The following is a 20,661-nucleotide window of genomic DNA, read 5'->3' as shown; positions in this document are numbered from 1 at the left end:
AATGGATGGATGGATAGATGTTCACGTTCTTCTTGTATTTTTTATTAGAAAGTCACAGTGTCCCATCACTGGTGAGCAATTTTAGAACATCCCCTAGGGCTATCAAGTTGATCTTGGGGCTAAATAGTATCCGCTGGCACCATTTTTATTTTTTATTGTATTTTAAAATGTTTTCCTCTTCTTGGGGGTCCTAACAGGAAAAAAAAAGACAAGCACTGCATTAGGACATAGTTACTGCTTCATTAAAACCAGACAGGACCATCTTTCTGGGATTTGAGAAGACAATGGTAATCAGAGCATAGCATATGATGTGACTTATAAATGTATAGGAGAAGCCCAAGACAAGTTCCATAACTAACGAGTGTTGACACTTCTTGTCAGCACAATAACACAGCTATGGTTGTTGTTCTTCCTAGAATAATAAATCATCTTTAAGCTTATTCAGGTCTTCTAGATATAACTGTATTTAAGTAAAAGGTTAACTCTATCAAGCTATTAAGAAGCCACTTTTGCTTTTAGAACAGAACCCAGCAATGTGGGATACTGCAGAAACTGCGCTTTCACACAGTGACAAAACATCTTGTACAATTAGAAATCTACACGAGTATCTGGAGATACATACAATTTTTCTTAGACAGTGAAAACTGTTTTGAACACAACAGGGCAGGTAAAGTGAGTGTGTGTATTTAACTTCACACTTATGAGGTGCAGAATACCTTTACAAAACATGTGCAGTGCCTCTGTTATGGCTCTGAAGAACAAACATGGTCAGGTAGACATTTTTTTTCCTTTAGACCTTTTTATTTCTTCCATGTCATGCCGTTCATACAGAACAGCGACATGGAAAAGAGTGGAATACACCTGCTTTAACACACATTAATTACCTATAATAATAATAATAATAATAATAATAATAATAATAATAATAATAATAATAATATTTTCCTAAGTAAGTGCGATACTCCTCTTATTCAACTGTTGCAGGTCAGAAAGCTACAAAATAAACCAAATGCGTAATAGTTTTATATTGTAAAAATGTTAGGTTTTTTTTTTGTTAAGTAGCGATGTAATTGGTGACAGTAACAAGCCAGTGTCTTCTTGTGCCGGTCTCAAGCCCGGATAAATACAGAGGGTTGTGTCAGGAAAGGCATCGGCCGTAAAACTTTGGCCAAATCAAACATACAAGGGTTTATAAAACTGTGGTGAGACCAGCCATACTGTTGGAGGAAAAGATAGGAGGTTTAGCTGGAGGTTGCAGAGATGAAGATGCTGAGGTTCTCTTTGGGAATGACAAGGATGGATAGAATCAGGAATGAGTACATCAGAGGGACTGCACATGTTAGAGGCTTTGGAGATAAAGTCAGAGAGGCCAGACTGAGAAGGTTTGGGCATGTCCAGAGGAGAGATAGTCAGTATATTGGGAGAAGGATGCTGAGTTTCCAAATGTTAGGCAGAATGTCTAGAGGAAGACCAAAGAGGATGTTTATCGATGTAGTTAAAGAAAACATGGAGGTAGCTGGTGTGAGAGCAGAGGATGCAGAGGACAGGGTTAGATGGAGGCAATTGATTAGCTGTGGTGACCCCTGAAGGGAAAAGCCCAAAGGAAATGAAGAACAACAGAGCCGCAGGCACAAACAGACACACACACACGCACACACACACACACACACACATAACGTGCACCCACAGACACGCCTCCTACGCAGAGGCAGAGCGGATTGTTAGTCTGCTTGGAGGGAAAAGCAAGCCGAAAGATACTAAGTCTGCCTTGCCTGATATAAAGAAGCCTCTGTCATGATCCGTATCATGATCATGATCATGTTATGTCTTTTCTTGTGGCTCATGTCTTTCTCGTTATGGTTTTGTGTCCACCTGTTCCCTTGTGTCATCCAATCATCTCCCCCAGCCACTTGTGTCTTGTCCAGGTATCTCTCGTTGTCTTGTCAGTTTGCTTCTATCTATTCACACGTAAGCCAGTTTCAATGTATCCTCACAAGTTTCCAACCGTTTAAGCCGTTCGTCCATATGATGGCGCGGTTTTGGAGCTTGAAAGCGATCACTTTTGAAACCGGGCTCCAGAGTGGAAAGATTTTAATACGCACCCCGTATGCGTCCGTCTGGACACCATATACAGGATACTCCTCCAGTGATGACGTAATGGTCGCAGCTCGATGACGACGCATTGTCGCACATTGATGACGTATGCGGCAATTCTCACGAGACTGCGCGCAAACCGTCAGTCTGTCAACAACAATGTCAGATAGCCGTGTCGTAGTTGTTTTGCGCAGAATCCTTAGTTTGCTCATGCTTTTGCAGCAAAAATATTTTGCTTCTTTATTCCCACGTTCAACAAGCGGTGTTGCACTTGAATCACCCGCCATTGTCACTTCTCATGTGTTCGTCTTTTTCATGTTGTTTTGATGTTTGCAAAGCCATGTTTGTTCTGTAGATTACAATAAAGTTTTTTAAAAAAGTGATCGTCTTCTTTGCTGATTCTTCTACACTTTCCGATAACTCCTAAAACCTGCAACCGACCAGGTTTGGTTCATGGAACATGTTACTATGGTAACTGACCGAGAGCTTAAATTACCTCTTTTTATGAAACAGGCTAGAGTTACCGCTTTTCCTCTGGTTTCAGTTACCTCCCTTTCTGAAACAGAAAACGCAGTTTCCCACATTTCAGGGTTTCTTGACCCAGAGTTCTCACTAAACCTGCTTTGTGAAACAGACCACAGGATGAAGAGCTGAAGCAAACGAAATGATCAAACAAGAACTGAACAGAAACCAGGAACTTGCTGCAAAAGCATAAGCAAAGGAGGCTGCGCAAAACGACTATGACACGGCTATCCGCCATTGTTGTTGACAGACTGGCGGTTCACGCGCAGTCACGCGAAAATTGGAGCATTCGTCATTAACCTGCGACAATGCGTCGTCATCAAGCTGCGACCATTACATCATCACTGGAGGATTATCCTGCATATGGTGTTTAGACGGAGGCCCACAGCGTATTGAAATCTTTCCACTGGCCGGTTTCAAAAGTGATCAGTTTCAAGCTCCGAAACTGCGCCATCGTGTGGAAACTTGTGAGGATACATTGAAACTAGCTTTCGTGTGGACGGGGCCTCAATACAAGTAGAGCAACGAGACAATGAGAAACAGCTGGACACGACAAGTGGCTGAGGGATCTGTTTGGTAGACACAGGGGCTGACAAACAGGTGGACACAAAACCATAATGAGAAAGACATGAACCACAAGACATAACATGAAGCAAAACCAAATACGAAACCAAACAAATACGGATCAAGACAGCTTCCTCTCTAAATGGCAACAGTTGATAACACCACAGACAGGTTAGCAACTATGACACTCCAAACCACGTAACTTTAGTTTGTTCACCACTGGTGGCATTTAACAAGGTCATAAATCAATAGTGTCAAGTTTGTAGATGAGAGAAGTCACTGCTTTGACTCGGCATTTTAGCAAGCCTTTAAATGACCATATAAATGTGTTGTTTACCATTGAACTAATCAAATGGACTAAAATAGAGGATTCCCTCATTCCGCTTTATATGGGTGATTCCACCAAATTGGTGCCATTCACGTGATCAAACAAATATATGAAAAAAACATTTTTATAAAGCACCCTGCACATTGATGTGTATAATGTTTAAAGCTAACATTCAAATAATGTAAACGCCATGGCAATAGTTCCTGTAGGCTATTTGCAAATTTTATTTATTTATTCTATGTATCTAAAAAAAATAAAACAGTTTCAGTACAAAAACCACATGCAAAAAAAAGAAAACTGAGTTCATTTTGAGAGTGCTCCAAAAACTCTTAGCTTGCTGCTTTTCACTTGCAAGATTAGCGTATTGTCCTGTGTCATCATCAGTATCAGTCACGTGTAACTTTGAGGAAAACACAGAACTTGTGCTTGGGACCAATTCTGATCAATCATGATCAGTAACCCGTTTGTTATTGACAAATTTTGTTTGTTTTTTCCCCCGCTGAAAACATTGTTATCAGTGAGTTCTTTTTTTTCTTGATGGGCTTTGCTTACATTTAATTGTTGATGGTTTTGAAAACACGATGCAGACAAATCTTTGAGTAGCACTTGGAAAAATAATTTATAAGATAGAATTTATAACAACCAGAAAAAAGAATCCCTGCACACTGACAGAACTTCACTTCAAGAGTTTATTTGAGAGCAAACAATGCGTTGAAGTTAAAGTTGCAATATGGAACTTTTTTCCCCAAAATAACTTTACAATAAGCTTTTTATTTGACCATTTATGACTGATATGCCTTCTAATTAGTAGATTAACACCGTAGCTGTTTACAATGGGTACTCCTGCAAGCCTCTGGCCAATAGTTTTCAGACTGGATTCGGGTTGGAATTTCACGCGCCCTGTCTGTGTATGTGAAGAAAGGTATGTGCAGTTTCATTTTTCGTCAGCAGGTGGTAGTAGCAATTCGAAATGGAATATTCTACGTTCAGTAGCATTAAATTACTTCATGTTTGATATATAAAAATAAAAAAAATCTTCAGATTCAAGGCCCAACTATGGGATCACCTTTCACCCCCAACTATGCTAACTTATAGATGGGATTGTGGGAAGAAAACATCCATCCATCCATCCATTTTCTTAACCGCTTTTCCTCACAAGGGTCGCGGGGGGCGCTTGAGCCTATCCCAGCTGGCTTCGGGCAGTAGGCGGAGTACACCATGAACTGGTTGCCAGCCAATCGCAGGGGAAGAAAACATATTTTCAACAATAATCCATTCTGTGGGAAGATTTTATTTTTTCGCAGATTTATTGATGATATATTGATGTGATTTACAGGCACTGAAGATGATCTTTATTCACTTGGACTACATTAACACTACATATTCTAATTTGAAATTCACTATGGATATAGTCCAAAATCCACTTCTTAGATGTGCTTATTTCTGTGAATTACAATAGAAATCTAGATAGTGATAAAACCAAAATCATAAAAATACCGACAGGAACACTGTTTTACATGCAACCAGTTTTCATCCCGATCATCTCATTAAAAACATTCCTTATAGGCAGTTCATCAGATTGAAAATTACCACATTAAGGCTCAAGAAATGGCTGAACTTTTTTAACAGCGGGGCTATGACATTGACACAATTGATATGGCGATTGAAGAGGCTAATAAAAGGGAGAGGGAAGAACTATTAAGCCCCCCACCTTCTCAGCATGAAAATGCAAATAGAATCACTTATGTGTCTGAATATTCTACAGCTTCAAAGCAAGTTAAACATATTATCAATAAACATTGCAATATACTAAAATGTGATCCTAGTTTAAACCATCGATCAGACTCCAGACCCCGATTTTGTTTTAAAAGAGGTAACAAATGTGAGAGACACTGTTGTCAATTCTATGTATGTCAAACCTTCACCAACTAATTGGCTTGCTCTGCTGAACTACAGATGTGGAAAATGTGCACATTGTGCCAACACAATTGATTTAAAAAAATATTTTAATCATCCTCGTTCGGGTAAGAAATTCAAGATAAAATAATTGATTGTCTTTCCACACATGTTATTTATGTACTCATTTGCCCATGTGGAATGATGTATGTTGGCCAAACAAAGCGTAATCTAAAATTGCAGATTGCAGAGCATAAAACGGATATTAGAAATAATAATTTTGATTATGCTATTACCAGACATTATAAAGATAAAAATCATGGTTCTGCAGCTTCCCTCAGATTTATTGGTATCGAAAGAGTAGCGTCTAATCTAAGGTGGTGATATCATCAAACAGTTTCTGAGAAGAGAAGCTTTTTGGATTCATGAACTATCCACTGTTGAACCTCTTGGAATCAATGAATCACAGGATTTGAGTTGTTTTTTGGTGATGTTGTTGCCTTTTGTGGTGAATGTAATACTGTTATTGGTGCCTGCTATTGTGTATTGCTTAAATTGTGTATAAATATATATTTTTTAAAGTCATGTGATCTGTAGCACTTAAGCACAACTGGAAGGGATTGTGTCAGATTTTAGGTGAACCTGATGACGCTCAACGCATTGTTTCTCTCAAATAAACTCTTGAAGCTTGTTGCTGGCTGTTATACACGAGTTCCTGCTGCCCACCAGCACCTGACCATTGTGCATAGACACGTCTCCATAGATAAAATTTATATTCACTTTCTTACTGATGAAATGTGCATTTAGAGCCTCTCCCACACTTATTTGTAAAAAAATAATTATTATTTATTCAACTTACTGTAAGCGATTGGCTACGCGTGATGGCTTCACTTCTCGCTTCAGCATTAGCAGTCCAGGTTATCATATACGTCCGTGCTGTGTCAGCCTGTGAATCCACCTGTGATTCTGACACTGTTCTTTTTGACGCTTTGTGCCAGGGCAGCATGATAGCGTTTTTATTGTATTTTGTTAATTCAAGAGCTACAGTCATACACACGCTTTTGGGTCAGCTAGCATCATATTTAAAGTGGGCGACTTGAACGTCACATGCACACTCCTCTCGAAAAGTACATAATTGTATGGGTAATGCGAGTCTCTGCAAGATGGTAAATGGTACTTCATATATACAGCGCTTTTCCATCTTACAAGGCCCTCACAGCGCTTTACATTCGACTACTCATGACATTCAGCAACTGATGACGCAGCATCAGGAGCAACTGGGAGTTCAGTATTGTGCTCAGGATACTTCGACGTGGTCATAATGGCATGGGATCTAACCTACAACCTCTGAGTTGCAAGATGACGACTCTACCACTGAGCCACGCTACCTCACAATGTTTGGTGTACGGTTGTACCAATAAGTATGGGAGAAGCTCTAAATGCACCATCAGATGACAGAAAGTGTGCGCTCGGTGATGTGATGAGCGGTGCGCGGCGGAGCAGCATTTTGCAAGATCAAAACATTAAAGTGTACAGGAACGCTGACAGTGCATTCTTTGCATGTTGAGAAGTACCTGAATGCTCAAGGGATTTTTTTTTTTAATGAAACAGCTCTGTACCGGTGCGCTCCAACCCAGTTAAAACATTGCCTTTCCTATACAAAATGCAATATCAACATTTTGACCTATAGAAAGAAATTTTCAGTGTTTAATTTGTCACCTTGTTATTGAGGATCTCAATTTTGTCCTGGTCCAGTCTGTGTTGCCGGTTGTAGGCTTCCATGGTGGTGCAGGAGCGTTCCATCTCTCGGTTGAGGACACAAATGATGTTCTCGAATGTATTTACTTTAAGCTCCAGCTCTTGGCAGCGTCGACTCAGCTCGACTACCTTGGTCTTTTCGCTTTGAAGCTGCAGCTCCAAGGCAGCACCCACAGCACTGGGCAGTGGCGTGAAGGAGGTGGTGAGGGTCTGTGCACATGCACCCTGCACGGAAGCTGCAGCGCCACCTCCACCAAGCTGGCTCATCTTTAGTTCTAAGTCTCTTAGGGACTGGTGGAGCTCCTGCAGCTTGTGGCCTGCTACCTCCAGGCTCTGAGGCTGCAGGCTCTCCAGGCTCACCTTGATACCCATGATGAAATGCAGAAGCAGGTTGAGGTGTTCATACGAACATTGACGCTCATGGTCATGGATCTTCTCCTTCTCCACCTGGATATTGAAGAAGAAACTATCATGCATTAAGAACCAAACAGTCATTATTGAAAGCACCAGGGGTCACCAACCTTTTTGAAACAGAGCTACTTCTTGGGTACTGATTAATGCAAAGTACTCCCAGTTTGATACCCAATTCTGAAATTAGAACAAACCTGCTCAAAGTACCTCTAATTATGTTATGATTTTTAATTAATGTCATTCATCTGTATAGTCACACTGATCATGGCAATGATTTCTCATGATAATTACCAACAATGAGTTAAAGTAGAAAAGAGGTACACATCAATTTATAACATTTCTTTTATATCTAAATTGTTTACATTTTCAAATGATCACACCTACAACATTCATAAGAAATCACAATATCCCATTATGTGACGTTGGTGAGTGACCCCTAGGTATACAATCCCAGCAAAAACAATATGGTGATGATGTATAGTACGTAAGTAATAAAAGTAAATTAAATTTTTAAAAAAAACAGCACAAGCACACAAGAAATAAATAATGGAGCTTTTAAGCATACAGTAAACATGCACCAGAGTCACCGATTTATGTTCAATTTATTACACTGACACTGAACTACAGGTACAAAAAAAATCAAATGTAATTAAATTACATATTTATTCAAATTTACTTTCAATGACAATTAACAATATTCCAGTCGGAGTGTTTGATCAACGGTGATTATACCTTCGTCTTGTGTTAGGGTCGGCAGCGAACCATTTTTAGGTTTAACATGCATAAAAGAACCATATAAATTAGTTTATTGCATCAAGGCTTTTTGACTTTGTCAGGAACCTCTATTTCAACAAAATAAAACAAAAAAAAAAGGATTTCACTAAATTCTAAAATGCTCTGGTTGAAATTGTTACATTTGTGTTGTTAGGGTCGGTTTCGACCCAGTTATAAAAATAAGATTATAAAGCAATAATTAGAGCCAAAACTGCACTGTCAGCCAACACACTGACAGCCAGCTCCTCTCCCAATCCTGTGAGCTGTAGGGGATTCTCATTTTGCCGTGTTTTCCAGTACACCTGCACAAAAACAAAACTAACAGAGATGGGCATGTCCTGACGTGTAAGGTCAAGTCATTCATTTGAAGGGTCATTTGACTTGCAGAGTGCACATCTCCAATTTGCAGCATACTAACATGAGAAGAAGATTTTCAGCGACCCAAGTTCTGGATAATCTTTTTGATGAAAATGAGGAAGAGGACACAATGAACAGTTTCTGAGGAGGAAGACAATGTGGAGTATCATCCAGAAGACACAGACATATCTGATGAGTCTGATGAGGAGGTCACTGGTGGTGAGCCTCCTCCCACTGAAAGATTCAAGTCCAAAAATTGTAAGATCTTTTGGAGCTCAGTACCTCATGATGTACATGGCAGGGCAGCTGCTGCAAATGTCATAAAAATGACCCCTGGAATCACAAGGTTTGCTGTGACTAGAGTCAGTGACATCAAGACATGTTTCGAGCTATTCATGCCATTGTCACTAAAAAGAGTCATCATGGCTATGACAAACCTTGAAGGAAAAAAAGTCCATGACGACATGTGGAAAGACATTGATGAGGAATATCTGGATGCTTACATTGGTGTTCTTCTTCTTGCTGGAGTGTACAGATCCTGCAATGAGGCCACTGCTTCTGCATCGACAGGCAGAAATATTTTCCGGGCAACAATGTCACTTCAGACCTTTCGAATGATATCAAGAGTCCTCAGATTTGACAACCGAAATAGCAGAGCAAGATCTGACAAGCTTGCCCCCATCAGGGATGTCTGGGAGAGATGGACGCAACTCCTTCCACTGATGTTCACCCCAGGGCCAGTGGTGACAGTCGATGAACGTCTTGTCCCTTTCCGAGGAAAATGCCCCTTCCTGCAATACATACCCAGTAAGCCAGGGAAGTACGGCATAAAAATCTGGGCAGCCTGCGATGCAAAAACCAGCTATGCATGGAAGCTACAGATTTACACAGGCAAAGCTGCGAGTGGCATTCCTGAGAAAAAACAAGGAAAACGTGTGGTCCTCGATATGACTACTGGGCTGCAGGGTCACATTATCACTTGCTTTTCATTTTGTGTTTATATTAAAGTTCTACTGCTGAAAAAATACTTTTTTGCATTTTTCTTGAAGTAAACATATATATGGGTCGAAATCGACCCGTCACACCATAGATGTTACTATAGTCAATAATATTTAAATTAATAAATAAATAAAATGAATTAATTCAAGAGATGTGTTCTAATAGCCCCCAGTAATAGTCAGGTAACACAACAACCTTTTATTTATTTATATGATTCTCTTGGTGTTTATTTTACCATTTTTTTAAATTGAAATCGAGGGGTATACTGACAAAAAAGGCCCAGAAGCCCACACCAAAAACATTAAAACTAATATTTTCATGGATGGAAGCCTAACAAGCCAACCAAAAGATGAGAAATAAATTGGATGATATCTACTTGTTTTTAGTGTATTTTACAGCTGATTTAAGACAGGGGTCGAAACCGACCCATTAACATAAGAGATGGTAACAGAAAGTTAACACAAGACGAAGGTTAAGTGCAGCTTGTGATCAAGGTTCAGGGGCATTCGTGGCTGATGAGCCCCTTAAGCTAGGTACACACATAAAGACAATCGGGCTGTTTTTGTCACGATTTTGCCCCTTCCCGACCAAGGATGTCAAACGCCCAACAATCTTATGTCTTATAAGATTGTCTTATAAGGTTATCTTTATGTGTGAACTGTGTTAAGAGTGTATATGTCCCGATAATTGGGTTCAAAACCATTCGAGGCTGACAATATTAAATAATGAACATGTTCAATAGTTACAACGAAAAAAAAAAAAAAAGTTGAGGGAGGTGACTCCGCATACTGTGACGCGAGCAGAATGTAGCTAATCAAATAACCGCTCTGACATGATGAACGAGTAAGTTCCCGCACATAAAACAAATAAATATCCTACCCGAAGTGCATCCATCCATTTTCTGAATACGGAGTGGTTAAAACAAGCCACAAGCGCCTTTCCCGTGAATTGTGTGATAACTATAAGTAGCAATTCTGCGTGTAAAAATATGTACAGTACAGTACGGTATCCTGTCCCCTTCTGAAACATTGGGCAATCACCGGCGCATACCCGGAAGTGTCTGGTTGTCTTCGTGTTTGTGAAGTCACGTGCCCTCGGAAGACTGGATTCTTGACCAGTGGTAGAAGATAATCTTTATGTGTGTGGGGATCTGTGATGAGATTATCTGAGCACCCCACACACACAATAAGACCAAAACTGTTAATGCCTGATTTTTTTTTATCCTTATGTGTGGGGTCTAACAAAGATTAAAAAAAAATTAAAAAAAATTAAGATTTGAAAAATCCTTATGTGTGTGCCAGACTTTAGATTCTTAACTTAACTCCAATTTGCTTACTAGGAGTAAGAAAGCCACCCACAGGTCTACTGTACCACTAATGCGCTAACAAGTGTCACCTGTGTTATGGAGTATGTAGCAGTCAATTGTCATGAAATGCCTCTAAATTTTAATGAATATGCTTTTTTTTTAAAGAGTTTAAGACTCCTAATCTATTAGGCAGAAAACCGTAAACGAGCAGGCAGTATACTGCATTTCCTTTTCATTTTTTCTTCTAATTGTAGTGTTAATTATTAATATTGTCTTCTTTGGCATGCTGTGACAACAATTGGTAAGGTAGTACAATGATTGTTTCTCAGTACCCTATCTTGACCTTTAAAGTAAAATTACTTTGTGTAGTTTAGCATCACAAGTCTTTATGCTTCATGTCGTCTTTGAAGAGTTGTGGGAAAAAAAAAAAATCTTTGTACAGTATATTGGCAGCAATCTGTAATAACTGTTGAAGAATAACTATTTCCAATCATCGTAAAATGTTGGATACATTGCCAAGAAACTTTTGTTATGGTCTTGCCACCAGTGTGTTAATATCATGTTGTATTAGTTACTGTAAATTGAAAAATTATTCAGCAGTTATTACGTGAGCGAGTGTCACACACAGCAAATTATGATGAAAATGTCTACTTACAGACGTATTGCAGCCAACAACATGAAATCTGCATGGTGCTTTAAATTTACTGCAGAACTTAATATGGTCCACATACTGCAAAACAAAAAAATTAAAGAAGCGAATGATCTACAGATTATTTAGTTGAGTTAGATCCCCAGCTAAATGAGAGTAAATGAGAAGAGAATTATGAATTAAAAAAAAAAAAAAAAACTTAAGGACCATATTTGGGATACCTTTTCTCTGGGTATCTTTTTCTTTGCGCAACCTTCACAGATCATTGGGTACTTCGGACAAATTTCATCATGAGCCTAAAAAACAAATTACAAAAGAACAATTCAGTCAGAAGCCTGACATAGTATCCTATAATTATTATTTCAATACTTCTTATACTAATAGACATATCTTAATTACCTGAGCTGGGCAAAACCGTTGTTAGAACAGGCCCATCATTGACGGATGCACACCTTTTGATGTGTGCGTCCGCAATTGTGCTTTATGATGCAAAGCCTAAAAAAAATACACTGACTAAGCACCAACTGAAGCAGCAGCCTAGACCGCCTAGCACACCCGATGCCTCCAAGTGTGACACGTGATCCCGACCAACACAACCACCCACCACCAGCCATAGTTTTGCTGCACGGACAGGAGGGCGCTACTATAAGCATATTTAAGTATTTTAAAGATAATTCATTCCAATAAATTCATCTCTACTACAACAAACAATATCAGCTTTATTTTACATAAATCTTTTGGTTTTACATGTGAGGTTTACGCCCATATAAAAAGTAAGGCAATTGAACCATGAATTAATATTCAAATTTACTTACTGAATCTCCCTCAATTACAGTTCAGTTACTACTAAACACTGTGACTTGCTGTAATTTTAGCATTCACTACGACAACGTCACAAAACTCTACCAAAAAAGTGTGGCCTAAATTTAAGTAAGTCATAAATCGGATTCCAAGAATAATATGAAAAAAAAAAGTGAGACTTTATCCATTCAACAGTTCATGTTTCGTGAAATAATAATATATAAACATGTTGAAACAATGATATGTAAACACATGTTCATCCCTAGTGCAAGTCTCGCGCAAAATCTCACTGTGCGCATGGGTGGAGTTTTCTTTCTTTTGGTATTTTCCTAGACTTTGCGCAGGTACAATTGAGCGTTGGCGGAGTTGTGCGTTGTTGTGGGATGGAACAAAACCTTTTCTTGGCCAATCGTAGCGGCATTCCTTATTTGTGGTGGCCGTTGCTCAGAAGTGGCGGCCATGGTTCCAAAGCTAGACCTCTCTATAAGTCATGTGTCGTGTGCCCTTGGAGCAAGACACTTAACACACATTGCCTCCAGTAATTCCCACACTGACGTATGGCTGGTGCGCATGTTTGGTGGTGGTTGGAGAAGCCGTCGGCACACAATGGCAGCCACGTCTCTGTCAGCTCTGGGTGCTTACATAGTTTACTGTCACCAGAGTGTGATTGTGCAAGTATGTGAATAACGTATCCAATGTGAAAGACTAGATAAGTTCTTGTACTTTTTCCTAATCCCTTTGAACATGTAAACTGCATTGATCTATGACATCTATTGATTATTTTCCTTTTATTTCTTTAAATTTTTATTTTCATATCTTATCATGTGTTTATATGTTCAATAATCAATCAAGTGCTTTGACTGTGCGAAAGCCGCATATAAACATTTTAATTACACTCAGAACTATACGTCCATGAGTGAACCTCCCACCCCAACAGTTGTGTCGCGTGGTCACTACGGTGCTCTTAAGGTGATAATGCTCATAATTTGTTCAATTAATTCATTTCTACAATGAGTCAGAGGAATTGTGCCACAGATTTTGATGAATGAAATTCCCCTGTCTTGACGTCGAGCGCAGTCTAATTTCTGTGGCCAAATTGTCAGGTGGGCCTGAGGCGAAGCAGCTTTGTGAACCGGAACACCCAATGAGGCACAAGACAACACCAAACAGACTAGGCCAGAATTACCCTGGCACCAAGATGAAGTTCCGCCCGTTAACTCATTCACTCCCAGCCATTTTCACAGAAACAATCCCCTTCACTCCTGGCTGTTTACTGAATTTTGACTATTGTGTTCTATTGCTAAAACAACATGAAACCTACCAAAAGAAAGATTAAAGTATCTTCTTTCATCAGGAAAAAAAGTATATTTCTATCTGTTTCCGTTTTGCAGCAATTAGCATTAGAATATAGCTAAGTTCCATCATTAATCACAAATCTATTTAGAATTCTGAGTAACTGAGGGTTTTTTCAACATGGCCTGATTCATTTCTCATGCTCTGCTGCCACCTGCTGGCCTTTGTGTAATAACTAGCATTTCTTCAACCGTTCTTTGCAGTTGAGAGGTTGCATCAAAGCCTTTTGTATTCTCTAGCTCAGTGGTGTCCAAACTCGGTCCTCGGGGGCCGGTAGTCCCGCAGGTTTTGGATATTTCTCTCCTCCAACACAGCTGAAGCTCATCAGCAAGCTCTACTAAGCCTGATAACAATCCTGTTGATTGAAACAGGTGCGTTGGAGCAGGGAAACCTCCAAAACCTGCAGGACTACCGGCCCCCGAGGACCGAGTTTGGACACCACTGCTCTAGCATAAAACAAATAAAATAAAAACTCGAGCGCACGGGCTCCAGTCTACGAAAATAGACCCTGAGGAGTCCACTACTAAACTCATCGTGACAATAAATAAATATATAAATAAAATATATACACATACAAAAATAGAATAAAGTTCTTGTTCCACAAATTGTAGCCTTTAAGTTCTGAAATTTTCATTCAACTAGATTGCAATGTCATTTTGAATTTGACTATTTGTTCACAACAGTCATAATCAAAAACAATACTAGCCTTATTAGGGCTGAATAATTCACCTGACCTTCTAAGTTTTTTTCACACAGTGCGTTAAGCAGTGCATGCTGAAGGTCTAAATAGGTAGTTCCCAACCAGGTGCACATGCTGTTTGCACCTATTTGCTTTTGTAAATATGTTACATCTGTCTGTCTGGCTAGCGTCGGGCCAAAACTCCAAAACAGTCACTTTTCAGGAGACCCCAGAAGGGGCATTTTCAACACTTTAGATTGGTCAGTATAGTTTGTAAAAATAACATTTACACGTGTGGACGAACCAATAGTATATACAGTACAGGCCAAAAGTTTGGACACACACACATATCATTCAATGTGTTTGCTTTATTCTCATTACTAGGATTTACACTGTAGATTCTCACTAAAGGCATCGCAACTAAGAATGAACACATGTGGAGTTATGTACTTTAAAAAAGGTGAAATAACTGAAAACATGTTTTAGATTCTAGTCGTTCAAAATAGCCACCCCTTCCTTTTATTACTGTTTTGCACATTCGTGGCATTCTTACATCTGGAAACTTCAAAAGGCTACTGTTGGAAAAGCATTTCAGGTTACAACTCTTGAAGCTCATCGAGGGAATGCCAAGAGTGCAAAAAATTATCACTGACTATTTTGAAGAAATTTGAATATAAAACATGTTTTCAATTATTTCACTTTTTTTTTTTAGTACCGTTAGTACATAACACGTGTTCATTCGTAGTTTTGACCAAATAGTGACTTTTCGTCCGGACGCCAGCAATATGTTCTTAGCAGCTTCCAAATGTTTTACTGCTCTTCTCAACTATGAAAAAAAATTGAACAAATGTAATTTAATGTTATAACAGCTGTTTGATAATATTTTCTTCATTAATTTGTGATAGCTTGAACAATGACTGATGGAGAAATGTGGGTTTCTTAACCTGACAATTTGAAAGGATTTATGTTAAATTAATAACAGAGCAACAAGTACCAGTATTTTTTTAAATTTGTTTTCCAAACCCAATTCCAAAAAAGTTGGGACACTATACAAATTGTGAATAAAAACTGAATGCAATTATGTGGAAGTGCCAATTTTTTATATTTTTTTCACAATATAACATAGAGAACGGGTCAAAAGTTTAAACTGAGAAAATGTATCATTTTAAGGGAAAACTATGTTGATTTAAAATTCCATGGTGTCAACTAATTTCCCAAAAAATGGGACAAGGCCCTTTTCACCACTGTCAGGCATCCTCTCTTCTTCTTGCAACAGTCTGCAAACGTCTGGGGATCGAGGAGACAAGTTTCTCAAGTTTAGAAATAGGAATGCTGTCCCATTCTTGTCTAACACGCGTCTCTCTAACTGTTCAACTGTCTTGGGCTTTCTTTGTTGCACTTTCCCCTTTATGATGCGCCAAATGTGCTCTAGAAGTGAAAGAAGTGGACTGCAGGCTGTCCATTTCAATACCCGGATCCTTTTCCTACGCAGCCATGATGTTGTAATTGGTGCTGCATGTGGTCTGGCATTATCGTGTTGAGAAATGCAAGATCTTCTCTGAAAGTGATGATGCCTGGATGGGAGCATATGTTGTTCTCCAATCTGAATATACCTTTCTGCATTGACGATGCTTTTCCAGATGTGGAAGCTGCCCATGCCACACGCACTCATGCATCCCTATACCATCACAGATGTAGGTTTATAAACTGAGTGCTGGTAACAACTTGGGTTGTCCTTGTCCTCTTTAGTCAGTATTATATAGCGCCCCAGTTTTCCACAAAGAACTTCGAATCGTGATTCGTCTGACCACAAAACGGGTTTCCACTTTGCCACACTCCATTTTAAAGAACCCCTGGCCCAGAGAAACGCCTGCGCTTCTTGGTCTGCTTTAGAAATGGCTTCTTCTTTGTACTGTCGAGTTTCATCTGGCAACGGCGGCTGGCACGCTGGATTGTGTTCACCCACAATGTTTTCTGGATGTATTGCTGAGCCATTTCTGTGATTTCCCTTACAGTAAGCATTCCTGTTTGCGGTGCAGTGCCGGGGCCCAAAGATCATGGGCATCCAGTATAATTTTTCGGCCTTGACCCTTACACACAGAGATTGTTCCAGATTTTCAGAATCTTTGGATGATGTTATGCACTGTAGATGATAATTACTTCAACCTTTTTGCAATTTTTCGCTGGTTAACACCTTTCTGATATTTCTCCACTATATTTCTGCGCGACATTGGAGGAATTAGTGATTCTCTACCCATCTTCGCTTCTAAAAGACACTGCCACTCCGAGAAGCTCTTTTTATATTCCAATTAAGTTGCCAATGGAACTCATTAGTGGTAACTGGTTTTCCAGCTGTGCACTACCTGTGCCAACTTTTTTTTAGATTTGTTGGCACCATGAAATCTACAATTAACATATTTTTTCCCTTAAAATGATACATTTTCTCAGTTTAAACTTTTGACCTGTTCTCTATGTTCTATTCTGAATAAAATATTCAAATTTGGCACTTCCACATAATTACATTCAATTTTTATTCACAATTTGTATAGTGTCTCAACTTTTGGGGAATTAGGTTTGTATCTATGTTGAGGAATTATGTAATTAAAAAAAAAAACTTTATTCTGAGTTTAATTTACATTTTATTTTACATTACATTTTATGTTACATTCAGTTGCTAATAATATCATTATGCTGAAGTGGCCTTCAGTGAAAACGGGTCTAAACACATTCAGATAGCTTAATGGCCTCCTGTGCAGTTGGAACTTGTAAAACAAAAATAAATTTATGTAACACAACTGCTTCAGTTGCAATAATAGTAAATAACGGTATTTAAAAATACAAGAAGGAAGGATTTGCAATAATGCATTGTATCAAACATGTAGTTGTTTTATGTGAATTGTTTGAAGAAGAGCATGTGTGCGGGATGAAGAATTCGCTGAAAATAATTGTTGGCAATATTGAGCGCTCTTTTTCACAATAAAAAGGTTATTGATGGACCACTTGTCTTGTCTTGTAAGTAGATGCTACAGCATATGGTCTATCTTTGAAAGGTGTTTGGTGAATTCCCTGATGTAAGGATTTTGGCTGTTCATGAGCTAGGGTTAGTGACACGGATACACTTGCAGTACATTGCAAGTGATCATGCTACCAGTCTATTAAAAATATTTCCACATGCTTGAGGTACTGCTGCTACAGTATACGTCTGTGCATAGCAACCGGCCTGTTGATTTCAGCAAGATGTTCGTGGTGTTAAATGCCGAAACCCGTGACTGCCGATTAATTTACTTCAAGCTATCATCATCAGTGGTAAAATGGACACGCCAACTAGTCAGTTCAACCACTAATAGGAAAAGACAGACTTCTCACACTCACATTCACACGATCACTGAGTGTAAACTCAAGTGAACCCACGCTGCTTGCACTTTGGTCAGGAGAGTGAACCATTACACCAACAGAGTAGAAATTCCTCTTACAATAGCATAACATTCCTAAACAAAAAATCTACAAACCTATATAGTGAGCATGGTAGAACATCTCACCTTGATGTTCTTTAAAAGGAACGGTTCTTTGCAGTATTTGCAGTTGAGTGTCCTCTCAGGACATTCTCTCTCATCGTGATGCTCCTGTTCGTTGGCTCTCATCAGCTCTTTGCAGGAAGGGCACAAGATGATGGCAAAGTCACAGTGGCCCTCATGGCAAGTCTGCAGGGAATCAGCAACAATGTTTTGAAATGAGTGAACATAGATTTAAAAGACTGCATCATTTGAAACGTCACAATTTCTGTTCAAGTTTTGAAGTGATAAAAGAGCAGGTAATGAATGGCAAATAAAAAATTTTAATATGATTGTTTTCTTCAGCAGTTTATCTCTGCTACTATTTTGTCCACCTGTATTTACAGTATATGTTATCCATCTATTTTTGGTACCAATTGTCATCACTAGAGTTGTGTGTAACTGCTGAAGTGCGTCTCAGCTAAGTTCAGGCCAAGAGGCAGAGTATACCCAGAACCGGACTTCACAGCGACATGAATTTCTGAAAAGCAAGTCAGGGTTTACAACACATCTTAGCACTGAAGCAGTACTAGTAAAGGTTACAACGACCTCCATGCTGCTTCAGACAAAGGTCTTAATTCTGAACTGGGGCGCCACATAGGTGTCTGCTTAGCCCTTCTTTACAGACAGTACACAAATAACGGTTTGGAAAGAGCCTGATTGCCTCAGCCATTGAATTTTTGAACAGCAGGTCGAGGCTGAGTGTACTCTGTCTATTTTATATTTGTTATTGTCTTGTCTATGTCTGCTGTCAAATATGCACTGTGGACGTGGAAAAGAATTTCCCGTTGGGGAAAATAAAGGCTGAAGTCAAAGTCAAGACTTGTCCTGTTAGATCTGACTAGTATTGATCACAACATCCTAAAGCCCGTATCTCACAGGGCGGCGCAGGCTTGCGAGGGTGTACGCACGTCGCAAGTGTTGCTTAGTTTTGCTTTGTTCAATGTTGCAAAATGTTGCAAATGCACTTGCTGCACTCTTTCAAGGCGTCGTCATGCTCTTAAAGCGTTTTTCTTGTCGCAGAGAAATTTTGAGCTTGTTCAAAATTTGATGGCGACAAGAAAAACGGTTTGAGTATAAAGAGGGTTTGAGAGGGACTGGCAAGTGTCTTTACAACGTTTTGCAACACTAAAGGAAGCCTGCCAAAAAAGCAAACCCTGCTATGTGTGCGTACCCACGCAAGCCTGCGCCGTTCAGCGAGATACGGGCTTAATACAGAAATTTGATCAATTATTTCATTGGCACTTAAGAAATGAGCTGTCAATGGGCGGGAGGCAGGATAAACACTGAACTGGTGCCAGCCATCACAAGGCACACATAGACGAACAACCATTCGTACTCACAATACACTCCCACTGCTTAAAATTACCACGACTTGTCATTCTGAACACATTTTTAAAGTAGGATGGGAGGTTCAGCCTTTAGGTCTAAGGCTCCTCACCTGTGGAATCATAGTCTTGACACAGTCCACAAGGCAAACACCTGCTCTCTATTTGAACCAAACTTAAGCTTTCCTTTCTGATAACGTAGAAGGTTTTGGCCTGATGCCGGCGATGCAATTGACTCACTGTACAAGAGTCTACCAGTGAGGGAAAAATAAGGTTTTACATTCATCACAAGTTAAATTAAAGTTAAATTATATTTAGTTAAATACTTGCAATAATACACACCTCAAAATCTTTAATAGTTCCTGACCACGTGCATCCTTCATTGGGGCAAATGGCTGCCAAGGCTTCCACTTCTCTCCGAGCTGCATTGTCTGGAAAAGCCTGGAGTGAAGAGCAGGGGATTCCATTAGAAGTCCATTAGAAGGCTGGTGTGTATGTTAAAAGTGATGCAGCAGTGCTCTTTACAGTATCACTATCTTCCTACTTTTCATCACTTAAATTATGTTAGTTTCTACGGATGTAACGATATCCAAACCTCACAATACTCCCAATACAATTTAATCCCATTAAGAACTTCATGATATGATAATTATCACAATATGGTAAGGTTGGCGATATAAAAAAGCTCACACAACTCAGAATATTGCAGAAAGGAAGAGACAAAGAAAAGAAAGAAACAAAGAAAGAAAAATGCTCATGATATTGAATTTTTTTTTTTACATAATAACAGCAATGACAAAGAGATATGCTTGGCCATTCATTTCATTGTCATGTGTTCCTATTGGATCAGCGGCGCAAAGTGTCGTGGTCTATAGTTTACAGTGATGTGTTCAGCTGAAGCAGGCGAAAAGTGATGATTTTTGCTGCTTTTACTATAGTAACAAGATGATGACGATATCGTGGCAATTTTAATATTGCGATATTGCCATTATTGTTACATCCCTATTAATTTCCTATAATTAATAGACACGTTAAAGGTAAAGATGTACTTACACCTCCTAGTTTGAGAATCGAGGTGGGTTCCTCAAATAATTCTTCTTTGATGCAAGCGCTGCATTTCTCGGGTCCAGAACTACATGACAACACATTATTATTCCACAAACAAATATTTTGTGCTATTGTTATTGTCAAACTATATACATAAGTACATTGTGTCACACTAAGGATACAGAGCATGGCACTGAGCTTACCTATAAGATTGTTTGCATTTGGTTGTATTAGACTAAATGGC

The 20,661-nt window shown here is 39.2% G+C and overlaps 1 protein-coding gene across 3 annotated transcripts in view; it reads right to left on the bottom strand.

The window, feature by feature from the left end:
• Window positions 1-20,661, bottom strand: part of LOC144049241 (TNF receptor-associated factor 2-like) — a 29,748-nt gene that overhangs the window by 7,683 nt on the left and 1,404 nt on the right. Inside the window, exons 2-7 of one of the 3 annotated variants that reach the window (XM_077561975.1) lie at window positions 20,424-20,502; window positions 19,713-19,811; window positions 18,031-18,192; window positions 11,880-11,954; window positions 11,665-11,739; window positions 7,124-7,609 (exon numbers count right to left, since the gene is read on the bottom strand). In XM_077561975.1, the coding sequence (XP_077418101.1) occupies window positions 7,124-7,609; window positions 11,665-11,739; window positions 11,880-11,954; window positions 18,031-18,192; window positions 19,713-19,811; window positions 20,424-20,502 (976 nt within the window). The remainder of the gene's footprint in view (window positions 1-7,123; window positions 7,610-11,664; window positions 11,740-11,879; window positions 11,955-18,030; window positions 18,193-19,712; window positions 19,812-20,423; window positions 20,503-20,661) is intronic. The other 2 variants (XM_077561976.1, XM_077561977.1) reach the window with 2 other exon arrangements.

Source organism: Vanacampus margaritifer, chromosome 3 (assembly GCF_051991255.1).
Source record: "Vanacampus margaritifer isolate UIUO_Vmar chromosome 3, RoL_Vmar_1.0, whole genome shotgun sequence".
NCBI lineage: Eukaryota > Metazoa > Chordata > Actinopteri > Syngnathiformes > Syngnathidae > Vanacampus > Vanacampus margaritifer.
Note: the sequence above shows the minus strand (reverse complement) of the source record. Positions and strands in the feature narration are given on the sequence as shown.